Genomic DNA, 20,804 nt, shown 5'->3' with positions numbered 1-20,804 from the left:
GCTAAGTTTCGAAGGCTGAGAGTTCTATAAAGCTGAGTTTTCAAAGCTTTAGAGTTCAACCTTAAAGGCTGAATGTTCAAAGCTGGGTGTTCGAAACTTTAGGGTTCGACCTCAAAGGTTGAGTCTTCAAAGCTTCAGAGCTCAACTTTGAAGCTTTGGCAACTCAATCTGAGCCTTAAAAGCCTTTAACGCTCAAGTCTTCATGCTCAAAGAATCAAACCATCTGTTGCTGTATTAACACTGTACGGTGTTAATCAGTAATGTATTAATTATCTAATAAATAATAAGTTATTAACACCGTACAGTGTTAATATAGCAATAGATGGTTTGCTTCTTTGAACATAAAGACTGGAAGATCGAATGCTTCAGCTTCTACAGCCCAAAGCTCGAATCTTAGGAGCTCGAACTCTTAAGGCTTGAGTATAGGGTACAGCTTTCAAGCTTCGAGGCGCAAGACCAATTTTTACAATACTAGCATCACATGTTCACGAAGAGACAAAGTGTCGTCGGAAAGCTTCGTAAAAGAACGAGAAAAATAAATTAATAAATAACAGAAACTTCAGTCCTCGATTAACTGGCATGCAGGCACTATTGTAGCGTGTCGTGTGGACAACTTGCAATCTGAGATGGTGCACAATCGCGTCGTTAACAACGTTTCTATGATGACGCGTGCCGTCAACAGTGCTCGTATACGTGAATCACAACGTGGCTGTGTTTTGCCCTATATGAAGGAACGCTAGATAGGAAATAAAGAAAAACTAGTTTGTTGCGTGTCGCCTATCGCGCTGTCCAACACGAATTTTGATCTGGAATATCCAGTTATGTGATTTTTGTATACTCCGACATGTCAAACACGAGTTTAAAAACATTTTCCTATCACCGTTAGTCTCCGAGGAATTTAATTTTCAATTTTCAACATTATTTATATGTTAACTGCAAAAGTTACGTAAACGTTTTTCACTGAAAATTAGTCTACCGACATTCCTAAATAAATTCAAGTAATTTTTTAAATATCATGAATATTTAAACGCTTTAAATTATTTGCGAAACGGATGGGATACCCTTCACGAACCCTCTTCTTCGGATATTTTCTAGTTTATTTTGGAAAGTACGTTTCCGGGACAAAATCCGGCTTTATCACTGGGTGATAAAGCAGACCCTGTTCACAAGGAAACTATCCGAGGAAGCTGTAATGCAGATTTTGTTTACGGTTGAGAAAATAAAATACTTCCGTGAGACACGAGATCCAGCCAGCGGTCCTCAACGTCAACAATCGCTTGACATTCGTTTCAGCGTAACGTAGCTGTGTCATGTATTCAATTGTGTTACCCTCTTTCTGTATTTTTTTATTAAGACAACATTGCACTTGATTCAATCATTATTTAAGCAAAAACGTTTGTGATTACTGTTAAAATTTAAGCAGACATAATATAATATATCTCGCAAATATCAATCAAGAAGAAAATAATTTTAGGTGAATAAATCACTTTTCTATTATAAATAATTTGTAAACAACATATATAACAATGATACAAACCAATGCAGTTGCATGTACGAATCTACTGCTTTACACAATAGGAACATCAAGTAATCGCTGATGTTGAAGATCACTGAGGTAGTATCTTATGTCTCGCAGACCTATTTTATTTTCTGAATCGAAAATAAAATCTCTGTTGTTACCTTCTTTGATGGTTTCCGTACAAAAATAGTACGCCGTAGGTACATTTTGCCTCACTGTCTCAATTTTCAAAATAAACTAAAAAATATCATACGAATTGGTGCGTAAATAATATCTCGACCGCTTGAAGAATTATTTAAACGCGTTTGAATGTTTATAATATTATAAAAATTACACAATTTTACTTGAGGGAATGTCTAGAATTATTTTTTGCGAAAAACGTTTTGTAATTAATACGCAAATAATTTGAACGTTTGAAAATTCAATTGCCTCAAACAGTGATGATGACCGAGGGAAACAATTTTCAGATTCGTATTCAACTCGAGAACTCTACAAGAATCATCTACCGAATACTGGAAAACATAAGCAATATCAAAATTTGTTGGACAGTGATGCTTGTTTCTACTTTGACCGCTAGTGTGCGAAAGTTCTAAGTTCTTTCACTATTTAGCCGAGGATGCATTTGCTAAATGAACTGTACGATCTATTTTCAATACAATTTTACATATATCGATCAACTATTTTCATATATCTCCGTACGAACCATTTGAGTACTCATTTTAATATGAAAAAATTCCTAATCGCGTAATTAAGCCAGTCTAATTCATCAAAAGTACTCAAATGGCAAGGTGCCCCGAAAAATATTGTGCAGCACTAAACTTTAATTTATCAAGTCATAAATGCAACAAAAAAATACATTTTATCATTTAATTATAATATGTTTCTTTACTGTAGACACAAAGCAAGAAAGAACCAAATACACATGTGCTTGCAATATTGTCCAAGACATCTTAATGACGGATTCTCGCATGAAAGAATGTTACGAGTATTGTGAAACTTCTAACTTTATGTCCAAATTTGATCACTGACATTAAGATTACTTTCTTCCAAATAACTGTACACTTGATTGCAGAACCAAGTGGATATGCTATGCGGACAAAAATATTCGAGGAAACGTCCAAAATATTAAACTGTCTACCCCCATGCACGAATCCAGCCTAATCCATTGTCTCGAGTGTATTTAAAAATTGTCCCTCGAGTTCGGAAACGATGTTTCGTGTCGTGTGAATGATCGTACGCTAGAGGTAGCAGACTAAAGTGGCAAATCGTGCAATATTCGGTGGAAAGTGTGCCCTTGCTCGAACTAAAGGAATCCTCGAGAATTCGGAGACGCTTTCTAGGGCAGTTAAGGTAAACGTACCAATAAGTAACCATATGAGGCTACAGGGACAGCATATTTATACTATAAATATAAATACGCTTCTATACAAATATAAATATTTATATTAAATATTAGATATCAGATATTAAATATTATATATCAAATATTAAATATTAGATATCAAATATTAAATATTAAATATTTATATAACCCTAACTAGTTAGTTATTGATACATTTATTTTAGAGCTAAACGATATCTAATAACCTAGGAATACTATTGCTCTACAACACAATTCCGAGCTCCTTCGCTTTTGGTTTTCATCAAAACTTACGCAGTCATGGACTTTAAATATTCTTTCGACAGTCAAATTGACGGCCAAAGACGCACGCCAATCTTCGCGATCTTACGATCTCCTTGATATATCCCACGAATCCCATCGATCGTACAAAGATCATGCATAGAAGGAATTAGTTGTGAGTTAGACGGACGTTTCTTTTCCTTCTAATGTCACGCTCCTGTGTGTAGGATGGCTGTACGGTGAAAGATCCAAGCACTTGTGACTGTAATATATTCCTGTGAGTTTCAATGCAGGATGGATGGTTCGAATAATTGATGACAAAATGATCGTCCCTCCCGAATGGACACTATATTCGTTAAACGATGGAAATTGATATTTAAATTAGGTGAATTGTTGTGTACAGTGAACCTACATGCTTATGCAAACATACTGGTCGAACATTACTGTTATCGTTATAACGTTGCTGCTTGAAACAATTTATTCCTCTGTTATAAAAACACCGAATGTAACGCGGATTTTATAAAATTAAATACTACTACTGGCGTTGCCGTTTTATCGGAGCATATAATTTTATTTGAATATAAATTCTATTTAAATATAAATATATAAATATTTTATTTAAATATAAATCAATAAAATGGTCGATACGATTTTGTTAACATTTTTCGGATTTCAGTGATTCATTGTTTGCCTTTTCTTCCATATGCCAAATAGTTTCATTATTTTCTTTTTTTACTTCGTTGTACTTTCATTTTATTGCTATATATTTATTACTACATTGCTGTACTTTCATTTTTTGCTATTTCACTTTATTGTGACTGCCATGTTACTACTGTATTATTTAGACTATGATAAACTCAAAGAAAATAATTAAACATTCGGTGCAAATAATTTACAGTTATAGTATAACGTATTTTCGTAATTAACTAACGGTATTACAATTGCAGAGGAACAAATTGTTTTCAATTACAATGAACATTTTGAAAATTTGTATATTCTACCTGATCAAGTGTTCTGAAATTTATAAGGCAAACCCAAAGCGTGCACATTGCTTATGCAAAACTAAAAAAGTTGCATAAGACTTACAAAATTAGTTGAATACTTATCAATAATTACAATAATGCAGTCGATTTCAAAGAAACTATACAGACAAATTTCAACAATTTTGAATCATAAAATGAGGATTTGTATTTTGATTGTAGCAAAGAACGTTAAACGATTCGATTTGCCTTACTATTTTGGAAATCCTACAATGTTCTGTTTGTTGTATATCTACAGGGGATGATCGGTATTAATTTGAGATGGCTGATTGGACCACTGTAATAACTGTATTTTCTTCTTCACTGGTCGGCATAGTTAATCAGCACAATCACCGTTAACTCTTTTCCATGGGAACAATGTTAAAATCAATATCTGGAATTTGTATGATTCGTAATCCCGCAGTGAAAATGACCGCTGTAATAGAAACATAACTAAATTTCAAATAAATATTCCTAAAAGTTGTTATGTGACCTGTTGTGTACCATAAATGAGAATAAACTTAATTACTATGTTTCTGTTGTACTTCAACTGAATATGGTATTTCACTGTATTTCCGTGTAATTATATCGAAATGTGTTTCGTGAATAGTTTATCCATCTAAGTTACCCTGCAAAATTGGAGAACTTGTAAATCAAAAAGTTACGTTTGCTCCAGTTAAATTTGAATATATGAAGTATGCAGTCTAGTGATAAATCTAATCATGTAATAGTGACAAAGTCAGGTCAAACATGATGTAAAATTTGAGAGGCTAATAATGTTCCTGATGTTCATATAAGATGCTGCAGAATAATACTACTACAAAGGTCGAACTAAATGAATGGCATGGAGTAAAAACATTTTCTTCCCATGTTGAAAATTCGTATGTCTATCGTGGACATTTGGATCTTTTACCGCGTATATTAAAGCTAATCTATTTCTATTCTATTCAAAGGGGAATCGAAGAACTCATTACATTAATAAATGTAGTTAACGATTTCATTGAATATTAATGAAAAAATGATCGGATGAAATTCTTCGTATATACTCTCAATTTCAATGATAACGTTCACCTTCCTGTTAATAGCTTAACATTCCTTCTTCATCGATTGTTAATATTCATTCTGACTAATTGTAAACAAACTAATTAATTATTATTGGTCTATTAACAATCAACACTATTCTATGACCAAACCAAATCTGTTAAATCGTTCTATGTCTATCTAAACAAACGGATTATAGTTGAAGAGTATTGAACTCGTTGTTACATTGACATATTAAATCACTAACAATTATTTCAACACTTCTCAGTCACTGTATACTACTGCATTCCTAGTTTTATGTTGTGAAAGATTATTGAGTCGAAATCCCTCGAAAATCTGGTACTTATAGGGTTCAAAGTTTTGCACGTATAATTTCAAAATGGCGCCAAATGTATAATTTAATTAGTATGGATTTTAATTTATAAATTAATTAAAAGACTTGACTTTTCCTTTATGAATGTGAACATCAGAAATAAGAAATAATTTCGAGTGACATTTTTATTACTGCGTCCTATTATCCCAATAAAAGACGTATTTAGCACGCATTCATTTTTATGATATATTAATAATCCATACAAAATATTCAGCTTCGTTTTGAAGCATCAAAATCAGCCCAATGAGTATCTTAGCTAACGTATTATCTTGCTCATCCACAACATGTTTTATGTATTACCTACATCGGGTGCCTCTTGCTCAAGAAGTACAAATTCATGATATTAATGAATTCACATTATGATTCACGAGTAAAATAAACTAAAAACTGATAACATAATTTACAATTCAGTAATACTACGAATTTGTATTTTACCGTGCAAGAGTGAATCCTAGTCAATAGGTAAATACAAAATACAGTAATGGTCATCAAAATTGCATCACTTTGAAGTATTAATTAAGCACTATAAACAATTGAATTAATATTAAAAAATAAGAGAATATTATCTAATAAATATTGGACAGTAAAACTTCGATATAGCTCAGAGGAAATATACTTTACCGCGACGTACCACTAAATCGTTCAAAACAAATTTACTTTCGTTAAATTAAATGGTATAAACTTCGAACAAGTTCAGACTACACGCGTATACAATGCTGCAATTTCACTGGCCACCATCCTACAACCTCGCAAAAAAAAAACCGTTTATCCAATCCAATGAAAAGATTTTCGAGGGAACAATGTAACCGATTGAATTTGTAATGTGCATGTATTTGGTGGACTGTAAACTCAATTAACCCGTGAACCTGCGTCGATCGAGAATACATGTGTAATGAAAAAAAAACAACGTTGTACCCTTGTTATGTAGTGTATATGTGTGTATGCGTGTAACACGCGTGTCAAACCGTGTTTCTCGCGTTCATCGCGCGAGCGTTCACCGGTACGGTAACAGACACTTCGTTGCAAAAAAACAGTAATATATAGATGTATAGACGGACATATGTTATATGCATAGTATGTAAATATATACATATAAATAATGAAAGGAAAAAATAGTTAATATAGGCAAAAGAGACAGGATTGAGAAGATGTAATTTTTATAATACCTCTTTCCATGTTCCCGCTTGTATTCGCCGCTGTACTTGGACCTACTGCCTACGAGCTCTATTATCTCGGGTATGCTACTAGCAAAAATTGCCTGCAAATAGAAATCATAACTGGAAAACACTATGCGACTACGAACCGTTAAAAACAAACTGGGTCATCTATGGTACTGGTTGTAATTTAGAAGCCGGGCGTGCTTTTCCTCGGCTTGTGCAACACATATCCGCTGGATCCTCGGATATACGTCTTTCGCGGTTGAACGAAAATGGAGGCGGAGGGTTGGGAGGCAAGGAACGAGCAGCGATGTGCGGTTCAGGAGTAGTGTTGTAAAACGTTCGAGTCCTAGAAGCTTCAAAGTTCAGCTTGAAAAGCTGAGTCTTGATGGCATAGAATTCTATAAAGCTAGAGCCTCCGAAGCTTCAAGGCTAAACCTTAAAAGCTAAATCTTGGAAGCTTAAAAGCTAAAGCGTAGAAGCAGAGTCTTCGCAGCTTTAAGGTTAAACCTTAAAAGCTGGGATTTTGAAGCTTTAAGTTTCAATCTTAAAGGCTGAGTCTTCAAAGCTTCAACTTGAGTCTTTTAAGTTTCGAAGGTCTAGAGTTCCATAAAGCTGGAGTCTTCGAAGCTTTAAAGCTAAACCGTGAAGGCTGAGTTTTGAAGGCTTAGAATCCTATAAAACTTGAGTCTTCGAATCTTTAAGGCTTAACTTTAATGGCTAAGTCTTCGAAGTTTCAGGGCTCAACTTTGAAGCTTTGGCAACTCGATCTGAGCCTTAAAAGCCTTCAACGCTCAAGTCTTTACGCTCGTAGAATCAAACCGTTTGATGCGTCTCGAGCTCTTAAGGTTTAAGTGACGGCTACAGCTTTCAAAGCTCGAGGCTCAGGACTCATTTTTACAACATTATTCAGGAGCAACGACCTATACGTTCCCACTATTTTCCTTGTTTATGTTTGCGTTTTCGTTTCCACTTTTTCCTTTGTTCTTTAGTTTTGCTTTTGTTCTTTCTTTTTTTCCCCTTAGTTTTTATTTTGTCGTTTCTCGTTTCTTGAATAGCGCTGATCACTCTAGCCGCGACTGTTGCGCCGGAAACATGAAAACAACATGGCCGCCGGCCAGGCGGTGGCCTATTCGTTCGAGAACGAAAGTTAAGTGGAACTTTCACCGCGATCTTTCGATTATTTCGTTACCCTGCACGAGGATATTTGTATGTATATACTTAAAATGACGTTTTACAGAATTTTTTAAACCTTCATTGTTATTCTATATACTGTAATGTATTAGATATTAATGAATCTAATTTATTGGTAACAATATATGTTCGTGCCTAAGTATTCGATTGAAAATTTTCAGCTAAATTTTGTTCACTTTTGCGATCAATTAACGTAGCTCGGCTGTTCGTGAAATGAAATGTTTGGAATTCGGATGATACTTACATTTTAAGTTAGTCAGTAAAGTGCAGTGGCAAGCGTGTTAAATAGATCTTTAAGCAGTTGTGACATCGAGTGAAGATTACGAAAGGGCGGAGATTAATTTATGCCACCTTTACATTTATTTTATGTTTTTTTCTCTGACAGAGTATTAAACTCACGTTTGAGAATTTTTAAATAAAATAAATAAGAAATGTATAGAAACATAGAACTAAAAATTAAGCCTGTCCAATTAGAAGAAGAATTTGTAATTCTGCACTGTAAACGACTTACTCTTTTCATTTTTATTAATCGTTTCGTCGAATTTCTTGTTAGCTTCATCAAATTCAAATGTTGGGCAGGTTAAAAAACAATTCGCGGCCAGTTATTAATGAATAGATATTTGATTCGTGTTAGGACCATCCTTGACTATAATGGTCACCATCTGCGGCTTTTTGATTTATTTTAAGAACCAAAGTTTCCCCCGTGTGAGTCACTAAACTATCAAGAGACGCATGACTAATATCCGCCAAAGATTATTACTATACATTATTATTATTATTTTTTCTTTGTTATTATTGATAAAACTATATATTATTCCATACAAAATATACAATAATTTGAAAAGAATAAATCATTTGTAGTACTGAAAGACAAATTATGTTTACTTGAACAAACTTTTATTTTTACGCTGATGTTTATATAAAATAATATTTCTTACTTACTTTATGCCATCTTTACTCATCATTTGCGAGCTATATAATAAAACTTCGTTCTAATACCCCACGTATCACCCTAAATGCAGGGTGTCTGGGAAAAGAACCAACGAGTTTGAACAAAAATGATTATAATTCTATTCGCATTTCCTACAAGGTTATAACAGAAATATAATATTGCGCGTGTATCGTTAAAACTTGTTTACATTGACACATGTTCTTTAATTCTCTTAATAGTTTTCACATCTAGCGAAATTTCAAGGCCATTCTGTTTCAACTAAAATTACACAATAATTTCAATGATTTATATTTTTATTTAAAATTACTGAAAATAGTCAGAAATTTACCCTGACACCTTTTTCTTCAAGATACTAGAAAGAATAACCATTAAAATTTTACGTATCAGCGATATGCCTATACAATGCATAAAATCTTCCGAATTTAAATAAAGGCAAGGAAGAACGAACCAAAGTGTATACAAAATCGATATTCCTCGCACACGCAAAAATGAACCAATAATGTGAAATAAGAACCAAGTCCCAGCAACGCGCGTATCGTGGTATTTTATTTCCGCCATAACCGAGCAGTAAATGACGTGTACCCGGAATTTTTTGCACTGAACAATCCCGACAAAAACACTGGAAAATCGTGTCGGTTTCCTCCCAGCACAACCTGCTGTGTACTCCTGTAGATGAAAATAGTTAATAAACGTAGTTAGTCGATGAGATGGTGCAGGAAACGTGATGAAATTGTCGAGGAGGCAATAATGAGAAGGCGAAGGTAAAGTTGCGTATGATACTAACGTGGCAGAGAAAACACAGAAAGAAAGAGAAAAAGAGAGAAAGAGAGAAAGAGAGAAGAGAGAAAGAGAGAAAGAGAGAAAGAGAGAAAGAGAGAAAGAGAGAAAGAGAGAAAGAGAGAAAGAGAGAAAGAGAGAAAGAGAGAAAGAGAGAAAGAGAGAAAGAGAGAAAGAGAGAAAGAGAGAAAGAGAGAAAGAGAGAAAGAGAGAAAGAGAGAAAGGGAGAAGGAGAGAAAGGGAGAAAGAGAGAAAGAGAGAAAGACAGAACGAGAGGAAGAGAAATTAAGAAATGGAGAAACAGTGGGCGGGTGGGAGGGAGGGGACAGAGAGAAAGAGAGAGAGAGAGAGAGAGAGAGAGAGAGAGAGAGAGAGAGAGAGAGAGAGAGAGAGAGAGAGAGAGAGAGAGAGAGAGAGAGAGAGAGAGAGAGAGAGAGAGAGAGAGAGAGAGAGAGAAATAGAGAGAGGAAAAATTACGAGGAGAATTACATCGTTAAATCCGAAAAGCTGGGCAGAAGGGGGCGTAGATAAATAGTATACAAAAAATAAAGAAAGCTTCGAGCACTCCAATGTCGACTAACAGACTGTTAAGAAACGAAGCGTTCTAAGACACCTAGATAAAGTTAAAAAACATTGTTCTTCGTGCACATTTGGGGCAAAGCAGACCACTAAGGTTTGGCGGCCCAAAAACGTCGTACCAAGCATTGCGCGCGTAAAATCTTTCGTCCCCAAGTGTTTCATCACCATTGTGTGTGTGATGGTCTTTTTTGGTCTACGGCGTTGCTGGTAAATACCTTCGTAACAGAGGTCTGCGGCAAAGGAAGCGCTACTTAATTACAATTTTATTCTACGTCTAAAATGTTTTCTATTCGCTGAAACTCTACGAAAGTCAACAACCCACTGTAAACGTTCTTTTTTCTTTTTGTTTTTCCATTTTCTTTGTTTTTTTTCTTTTTCCTGTTGAATTTTGCGATTTCATCGAGAGAAGTTGCGATGTTTCGGTTCAAACGTTTGGACTTCATAGTGCTCCCTTCAATTTTTAGTGTTGTTATTCAAGTCATCCACAGATATGCACTCTCTTGCTATTGTTAGACATGTCAGGCAACTAAAGACACTGCGATTAAATAAGATCACAATACAAGAAGGTTATAGTAGGAGGAGCTGTTTGCGTGTAGAACGTTTTCATAGAATTCTTCGTAAGATATCTCGAAAGGAGAGGACACTCATTGTCAGAGCAATAAACATTGAAGTTTCGGTGGAAAGTGTGAATTTTCGATAATATTTTTTAACAGACGTTAGAAATATTTTATAAATATTTTTTTATTGTAAATTTTGATTATGATGTTTTCACTCGTCAATTAGGAAATAAATTAATCAACAGACTTTGTTGTTTTTATTTTCATTGCCATATAACAACAAGAGTTTGAATTTAGTCCTTTGTACCAAAAAAGTTCATAAATACCTTGTTCGATAGGTATTTGTATTTGAATTGCTCTCCTTTCGTTTAGGGACACCGTATACAGATCACTGTAATGAACCCACGAAGTACAGAAGTAAAATAAAAATAATAATTAATTAAAAGTTGACTAAGGAACGATTCTAATAGATTAAAATGAAGACTCCTGAACATTATAGTAAAGAAAAAATTATTATAATATTATGAAACTTTAAAAATTAAAAATAATATCACTTCATTAACTTTCATTAACGTTTGCATGTACTACATCAAACGAAATAAAATCATCTCTAAATAAGAACAAAAAGAAATCGCACATGAAATCAATAACATCAAAAAGTACAGGGCACGGCAAAAAGAAAATGGCGAATTATCACCATTTTAATCAAGAATAAAAAATATCAAATGTTCTTTCCTTGACAATGCTCATAAAAATTCGTGATTCGAAAGTAACGTATCAAATAATCGTTCCACGTAAACCGCAAACAATACGAAGCAAAAGTAAAAAGACGCAATCCCCATCCAAAATCGGGAGACGCGACCAAAAAACACGTCCTGGAGCGAGAAACTGAATTCCGTGAAATCGACTCGCGGATTCCTCCTACTTTCGGTGCGGTTGTTAATAATATGTCGTCAAAGAAAGTTCACACACCAAAGCCACAAGTAAGTAGATAAGTCAGCAGGAATACTCGTCGGAGAATTGCGAATCGAATTGTCGAGGGATGTTCGCGGTATCATAGAACGAATAACGAAAGAAAGAAACAAAGAAAGGAAAAAGAACGAAAATGAAAAAAGAAAAACAGTAAGAGGAAGACAAAGAAGAAACAGAAAACAGGAAGAAACTTCGAACGCTTTTGCAGCGGCAATCCGAGAAAAAACGAAAATAGTAGAAAGCGGCCATACTTGTGTTGAACGGGGGCGGGGGTAGGGGGGGCGGTGAACGTTAGCACAGCATGTTTAGGCGTTCGCAGAAAACAGACAGACATCCAGACAGAATGAACAATCAAAAGATCAAGCTCGCACAGACATCAAAACGTTACGTTTAAAAATCGTCAGACTTCGTGCCATTTTTTTTTTTTGTTTCATTCCTTTCTCTTTTCTCTTGTTTGTTTTTTTAGAGATACGTGCCTCCAATCGCGTACAAAGGAAACAACTAGAACGTTCTCGTTTGCACTGAATTTGTTATAAATAAATAAATTTTATTATACATGAAATATCTTGCGTAACGTTGCAATGCGTTCGAATCATTTTTCCGTAACGTTTCCCCTATTCGCTTCAGAGGGAGCACGGATCATTTCCGGTGGACAAGGAAACTAATGAGCAAAAATCGTACAAAAGAAATGCAGGGACTCGAGGCTCGCTAGTGGATTACAAGAAGGTGGCCTGCTAGCAGAAGTTAGTAACCCGCTGGAAAGAGGTCGTTCGCGACAAATCAAATCGGGAGCCACGATTCGATTTACCACGGCGTCCGACGATGATGCCCCGATACACACGAAACCCTCGGTTGGGAGAAGTTAAAAAATGGCAGACAATGAGCGTGACGAGATTTGTTTTCCTTTTCCCATGTTTTTTTTCTTGCATTCTTTTTTCCCTTCTCTTATTTTTTTTTTTTTTATTTTGTTTTATTCTTTCTTTTGCGTTATTAAGAACAAATCGAAACGTAGAACAGACTGTAAAAGTGTGTCGTAAAGGGATGGTATTGAGACATGTCGTTAAAATACGATGAAGATCATACCCAGCCACTTTTCTAATTATATTTCGGTTTTTCTTTTTTTTTCTGTTTGGTTTGTTCGTTTGTTCGTTTCTTTCTTGTTCGAATTTCAGCGAAAGTTAGAACGTCGCGGCTGCAACAAAATCTGACTCACATTATTGAGACGCGCGACGAGGCTGCGCGCCCCACGATCCTCTCTACTACTTCGTACCTGATCACCGCCGCGAGCAAATCTCTGCGGATCGTTTCTACGGTCTCGAAGCTCCTTGACGTCGATTCATGATCGAACCTCTACCGTAATTGCGTGAGATCGTACCCTGAATTCTTTTATTGCGGGTGGACATGTTTCCGGAAGACTATTGTCGAGAAAGGGTTTGAATTTGCAAGATTAGCGTGTGGAAACATCGAGGACGATCGATATCATCGTCTACTTATGGATCTATGTATCTGGCTGTTTTCTAGGTTGAATTATGATGCCTTATGCACTATTCACTGTTTCTTTGATGTAAATCGGCGTAACGACCGTCCAAGAAACGTTTTATAAGTGAAGAATAGAAACGAAACTTTTAACACTAGATTTAATGAATTCGAATCATATGAACATTATTTTGTGAAAGTTTATGTCAATTTTGAGTGATGCAATTGTAACAGGCATTCTGGTTCTCTGTTCTCGAAGTTCTAATTTCGAAGATCTGTATGAAATATCTGTTTGTTTAGGAATAATAGAGTGAAGTGTACAATAAATGCCTGTAAATCTAGTGTTAACGCAGTTTCCCTGGATTAGCATCGTGTTTTAGTGACCGAGTCATTTCAAACCTTCCAAAATTTGTATTATGTTTTGAAAACCTTTTATTTTCCTAACTAATAAGAGCGAAAACATTAATCGTGTTTATTAATTTTCTGAGTCCCACGAGGCTAACGAGGAAACACAGTATTTACAATCTTTTTAATGTAGATCAAACGAATAGATGTAGCATTTACGTTTCAGGAAATTACAAAATTAGAAATAAAATGTTTATTAATTTTCTCAAAAGTATTTGTTATTTTTTTTTAAGTAAAAAATATTAAAGATAAAATACAATAAAACACAATCAAATTAAGCAAAAATTGAAAGCTATTTTATAACGCCAAATATTTATTTCTATTTGCATCGTAGGTTATACGCTCCACGTTTTAAAAAGAATTTTCTCAGTATAAAATATCCATCAAATTCATTTAAAATTTCCTTCACATGCCTGTTCTTCACTCACAAGTTGCTACAACAAAAATCGTGTCCATTTATGGTAACCCGACCTACATCACAAAATCATTCACAAAATTGAAAGAAACCTCTGCTCCAATTATCCTTTTAGCATCCTGCCTCACGCTCATTCAGCTCCTTCGAACGAACATGTTCCCGGAGACATCCACCCGCAAAGTAACCTCTTTTGCGATCAGCGCCGAAAAAGAAATCAAAGAAACTCAAAGAGGAGGCATTCCTATTCAGAATTCGTCAATTTTAGATCATTTGCAAAATACAAAACCGTCAGATTGTTATAGATCAAAGATTTTACAATTCTGTATAGACGTTTGGTAACGTTTCCAATTAACTCACTGTAATTATTGTGCAATTACTTTTACTATTCATTAAACTATTCTACATTTTCCGATGCGCGTTCAGTTTGAATAGCTGCCATGATTAACGTCGTCGTATTCATCTGGAAAGAAAAGATCAGTAATAATGTTAATCCATATAAAGGTAGCTATCTTGTAAGCCGGATCAATACAGCAACACTTTCTCCTTTGCCGTCTAAAGAAAGTATAAATTTAATAAATTTCTGCACCATAAATATGCCAAATTATTAAAAAAAATTATTTACACCACTCTAAGATAATTACTTTCGTATAGATCAAGGTTTCCTTCGATTATTTCTTCCAAATGAGACTTTTTCCAAATCATGACAACCATCTGAACTAAACATACAATCAAACTATATATAACAATTCAATGAATAATAGAGAAATTTGCATAAAAATTTCAGTGTGCGATTTTAGCGAACGACCAAACCTATGCACAAGATGATAATAAAATCTTCAATTTACAAACAACGTAATGATCGTCTATCTACTTAGTAAATGCACGAAAATCGACGACTCCGAATAGAAATATCCCCTTAACTCCGATCCGCGGCCGTCCCGATCGCAAAAAGCCGAAATGGGTCGCAACTTGGGCAATTCTGTACCATCGCGAACAATGGCCTAGTATGCTCGAGAACTCGCTGTCTGTGAGCGGCGAATGAAAGTAAACTCTCCGGAAGCTTGCGCAGTCAAGAGACAGCGTACGTAGAAGAAGATAAAAAAAAGAACAGGAATTGTAAGCAGCTAACATGTATGTATGTACAGAGAAAGGTCTCTTTCTAATCACCTTGCCCCCCGAGAGACTTTGAAGCGCAAGGTGCAGTCGCGATCCGCATTACAGACCCGTCATTATCTTTTCTTTTCTTTCGTTCCTTTCTTTTCTTTTATCCTTTATTTTTCACGACAGAGTGAGGCGTGTAGGTACGAGGACGACAGAAGCTCGCTGTCGGGTCCCGTTGTAAACGTTTCGTGCCGTCTGGCTTCGTTTCCGCGCGGTCCTCGTTGTCGCGCGATAATAAAAACAATGGAAACCTTAAAAAACGCGTTCCCTCGACATACAACTATCTAGAAACTATTCTCATCGCAAAGATCAACGAACGATTCTGTCTCGTTCGGACACGCTCACAACGATATGTCAGTTGTCCGGCAACGTAACGGGTATACAGAGTGATTCATAAATGCGTGTCCTTACTTCAAGCGAATCTACGCGCGAAATTAAATCAAAGGAATTTGTGTCGTACGCGTTCTTAGTTTTGGAATTGTACATTTCTTTAAAGAAGATATTCCGGATGTCCTCTTGCTTCAATACACTGTACACCTTAACGTTAAATCCGCTGCTCCTTCAGAAACGTCAGGTGTTACCCGAGTAGTCTCAAATTTCGTTCAATTCAGATCAATAAACACTGATCGCAAGCGTTACATAAATCATACGTTAAGATAATACATTAAGATAGTTTACGTTCTATTCAAAAGTAGAGATTAACAAACGATAAATGGAAGGTTAGATCGTGTTATTCGCAAGAAATGTTTCACATTTACAAGGAATATCAAATATCTTCTTCAATCGTTTACAACTCGGTAAAGTATACAGGACACAAGTTCCAAAGATATTCGTTTACTGATTCCTGTAAATTCACCCGAAATGCGGATGCATGCGTTTATGAACCGCTCTGCACAATCACAGAAGAAGATCACGAAGCGAGATTCTAGCGGGGCAATACGCGCCAGGGTTAATTTCGTGTTGGAGCGTGAACGGGGCCAAAGCGACGCGCGATGGGCGCCTCGTTTTCGAGTTCAGCACGCGAGGAATCAAGAGACGTCGGCGAAACGCGCGAAAACGAGGGACCGACACGTACTTTAGCTGCACACGAAACGTCGCGGACGGTTCCGACTACGGCCGCACATAGAGGTATAGGCATAAGGCACAGGTAGCCAGTAATGTTATTCTTCACAGAAAACACTCCCGAGCAACCTGCTCGTTGCTCAATCTTTGCTAAACGAATTTCATTATTGTTTTTGTTTGTTTGTTTTTTTTTCGTTTTTTTTCGCCATTCACGTCTTTGTCTGGTTTCTTTGTATTTATTTATTTACTTATTTATTTATTTATTTATTTATTTATTTATTTATTTATTTATTGTTTTCGTTTCCTTCATGTTTTCTCGTCGAAGAAAGACGAGACGGTCCGAGCTGGCGTGCAGGTGGACCGACCTAGCGCGAGATGCTTCTCTTAAGACCGATAAGAAGTGTCTCTTTAAATTTCATTTGTTTTTTATTTTGATTGTATCTTTTGTTTTTTTCTTTTTTTTTGGTATTACTGTCGTGGCATATATAAAGCTGCTCATATATGCGACTCATGGGGATGGGACGATAATTTAAACAGGTACGATTCGATAGATGTAGAGAAGAGAAAGTGTAAAGCTGCTCCCGGTGACCGCAGCCGGTTTCTTTTTCACGTTTTTTTGGACCTCGTGAAGACTCGACTCGCGACTGTTCTTTTTTCGTTTGTTTGTTTTTAATTTGCTTTTGATTCTTTGGCACGCTGTCAGCTTCCTCGGGAAGCTGACAGTGGAGAGTATTATGGACACGGGAATGTTTCACTTCTTACATTGGTCTTTTCTTATTTCGTTTTGCTTATCGAGTAGAGATCGTTTCTGTTCTGGCGCCCTATTTAAGTGATCATGTTGTTTGTCTCTGTGACCAGGATATTCGAGATTGATTGAATGGCTGCACATTATCGTTTCGAAATAGGAAACAGGTTATTCGAAGTGTGTGAAATGTGTTTCAGGTTTATACATGTTTTTGTTTCTTTTGGCAAAATTTTTCGATGTATCGTCAAAAGGTACAAAATCTAAAGTAAATTTCAGTTATTAAGTATTTTTGTGATCGACATTCTACTGGTTTTCTTCCTGTGCTTTCGAGAAAGATTTCGGTCACAAAGTTTCTCAACCTGTACAACTTTCTTTTTGCAACTGTGCTTCTTAGTTGAATGTTTCAATGAACGCCAAATCCGATCAATTCGTTTATCTGATAAAACAAAGAAACTGTAAAAAGTGACGTGAGTTCTTTACAATATTTTTCAACTATTCGAGAAATTCTTTAATTATATTGTACGAAATAGTGAAGCAATGGGTAGAAACATCGAAATGCGTTTTTCCTCAGAAAAATTTCTCGATTGTGTTACTGAAGTTTCGTCGCTGGAGACAGTCAGATATTCCTAGAAGACGAGTCGAATCTTCATTCCGCCGGGAAACTTTTGTCGTATATACCACGGTCATTGTGTGCCACGTAAGGTTTGTCGAGTCTGCCATGTTTCAAAGAAATTATACGACGCACTAAGAATCATAGTGGTATAAGTAAAAAATTATCAAAAATAAAATTCCTCTCTTACATTCGTGATCTTTGTCTTCTTATTCATACAATTTTCACGGAACATGGCATTTTATAAATGAATCAAAGTTCAATTGCCACGTGCTCAGTAAAGAAAATATTTGTTGGTCTTATAATAACTGATAACTTGATCCATAGTAGTAGACAATTTTCTAGTGATATCTAAGTACTTCGCTCAAAAACAACAAAACTTTAACCAAACGAAAGTATATAATAATACATTGTAAAATAAATATAGAAACTTATTAACATCAAAATAACAAATTTATATTCGTATAACATTTTTCCTAGGTCGTTATCTTTATATACCAATTCAGAGTCAATCTTTATACATAAAGTAAATAAAGAAAATCTCAATAGCATATTTTGTATAATAAAACAGGAAACATATGTCCAATAAAAGTGAATATAACAAATAGAAATAAAGACAAAAATTTTGACTTAATTATTAATGAAAAAGTTATTGATTCATTCTCTGAAGAACAAATTTATCTAAGGTTGTTATCTTTATATACCAATATTTAAGGTTATCAGCTTTGTACATAAACTAAATAAGGAAAATCAGCACATTTTATACAATAAAACATATCTCAAATTAAAGTAAGTGCAATAAATGGAAATGAGGACAAAATCTTTTATTTGATCATTAATTTAAAAAATGTTTAATTAATTTATGTAAAGAGTATCTATCGCGCGACTTAAACCGCTACGATTCTTAGCGCTGTATATTTATTGATAGTTTTACGACAACGCTGTGAAACGAGTGTACAAGCAAAATCCTCTGTTCAGGAGACATTTCTCGATAAACGTTACGCTAGACGTGGGCCACGTTTAAACGGCGATGCTCAGACCTGTCCGATTTCTGTGTCCGAATGGTAGAAAAGGTAAAAAAGAATCCCGGGCTCTTTCGCCGTAACTTAAAGTTAATACACGTAAGTACTCGATCGATAAGCCACACATGCTCGCGTATGCACGCACACCCGCGCACAGCATGCTTGTCGCAGACACTGCGCATCGTCGTTCAAACGAAGCGATCGATTCCACGACGAATGACACTGTCCTCTGGTACCTTAGCTGCTTGGTTGCGCGGAAAAAAAACCCGTCGAGTCAATCAAGCACAGGTTACTGCGAAATTCTCGGGGAACACGGTCAAAAGAACAACTCCGAGGAATTTTGATCCTTCTCTGAGCAACCGAAACGTTTGCGTTTCTTCAAACTTCGATACTGCAATAGTTTTGCAAGAGCGTTCTGTTAGGTTATTCCATAAGTAATGTCGTTTTCCATCTGACCATGTAAGATATTTTTTTAACGACATTTTCAAAGATGACATTAAAATATTAATCGAAAAATGGGGAAAGGGTGTATGTAACGATGGTCGATACGTTGAGAATTAAAATAAAAAGTATTCATTGTTGAGTTAGTAGTTAGCATACAGGAAACGAGATTGCTTGTGGGATGATCCGATGTTTTCGGAGCACAGATCGCTGTAAATGGTCTCGAGAAATGCAAATTCAAAAGAATTTTGTTGAATTTTCTGAGGAACGTAACTTATTGTAGGGGAGGAAATAAAAAAGTGGGTGCAACGATATCCGGTTGCTCACTTAAGGGTTAACACTTTGACCGTCATGTCGAATTTTCTAATTTACGTATCTAACAAACAGAATTTTTTTGTGGGAAATCTTTTGACATTCCGGTGTTTGTTTCGATAGAGAAATTGCTTTGATTGTATGAGTGACTTCTGGACTAAACGGTCAATATGTTAAGCGAAGTTTCCTATTCCAAGTTGATCAATTTTAAACGATTTATAAAATACAAATTATTAGATTGTTGTTTTGTGTAAATGTTTGGTAATGTTTTAAAATGACATCCTGTAATTTTGATGCAATCCTTTTTATCATTTCTTAAAGTATTCTATGTTTTCTGATGTATTAGCAATAACTGTCGCGATTTACGTGGTTATATTCATCTGGAAAAAAAAGACCTAAGATAATCTTAATTTACATAAAAGCAGTACTATTTTAAACGAAAATTATGTCAATATCAGTAACAGTTATAGCTCCATCATCAATGTAAGTACAAAATTAATTTTCTACGTTACATAAATGTCATTTTGTTAAAATTTGTTTATATTTTCTTTTAGATTAGAAGAGAATTATTATACTTTTATATAGAATAGCATTATCTGCTTTTTTCTTTCTTTCTAAATGAATACAACGACGCAAACCGTGACTGGCATTGAAACTGAACACACAATGGAAAGTACAGAATAAATTAGTAAACAATAAAAATAATTGCAAAAATTACACAAAATGTAATTCAATGAAAATTATAGTCAAAATTGCACAAAATTACATCTTGGAACACGAACAAATATATGCATATAATAATAAAACTCTTACTGTATAAACAACTTAACAATGTTGTATTTCGCAAATCGTTGAAAACTGACGACCCCGAATGGAAATATCTCCTTAAACCGTGTGGCTCCGCCATTTGGCAACGTTCTTAGAGTCTCGTCGCGTCTCGACGAAAATAACAAACGGTTCGAAAATGTTAACAATTGCTCTTTTACGATTTGTTTATGCGTTGTAACTATTCGTCGATAAATCTCTGTTCCGGATTTCTGTTCGACAATAATTATTCTAACTTGTAACTTCAAGTTCGGTCGCAACAGATTTGTAACAGGTAATTTCAATTATTTTTTTTTGTTACCAATTGATATATCGATTGATCATTTACGAATATATACTTATTTCTTGAGAAATAATGCATTTTAAATATAACACTAGGACAAATTGGTACATTTAAAAAATAATAGTATGTTTGCAGGAGAACTGCTTTTACAGGCAATTTAATATTCTAATTAGAGCGTTTATCTCCTCGAGCAAGTATATTTGTTTCCCTCCATCAAATGATTCTACAAGTAAATAACAGTATTTACTGAATAATTTAAAAATTGCAACGAATTTCGCCAAATGTT

At 35.1% G+C, this 20,804-nt stretch overlaps 1 protein-coding gene across 50 annotated transcripts in view; it reads right to left on the bottom strand.

Moving 5' to 3' along the window:
• slo (calcium-activated potassium channel slo) overlaps window positions 1-20,804 on the bottom strand; it is a 162,025-nt gene that overhangs the window by 86,425 nt on the left and 54,796 nt on the right. For 30 of the 50 annotated variants that reach the window (XM_076366252.1, XM_076366290.1, XM_076366250.1 and 27 more), the window contains exon 7: window positions 6,740-6,831. The exons of the other annotated variants lie outside the window; for them this stretch is intronic. In XM_076366252.1, coding sequence (XP_076222367.1) covers window positions 6,740-6,831 — 92 coding nt within the window. The remainder of the gene's footprint in view (window positions 1-6,739; window positions 6,832-20,804) is intronic. 50 annotated transcript variants of the gene reach the window in all.

This window comes from Nomia melanderi, chromosome 3 (genome assembly GCF_051020985.1).
Source record: "Nomia melanderi isolate GNS246 chromosome 3, iyNomMela1, whole genome shotgun sequence".
NCBI lineage: Eukaryota > Metazoa > Arthropoda > Insecta > Hymenoptera > Halictidae > Nomia > Nomia melanderi.
Note: the sequence above shows the minus strand (reverse complement) of the source record. Positions and strands in the feature narration are given on the sequence as shown.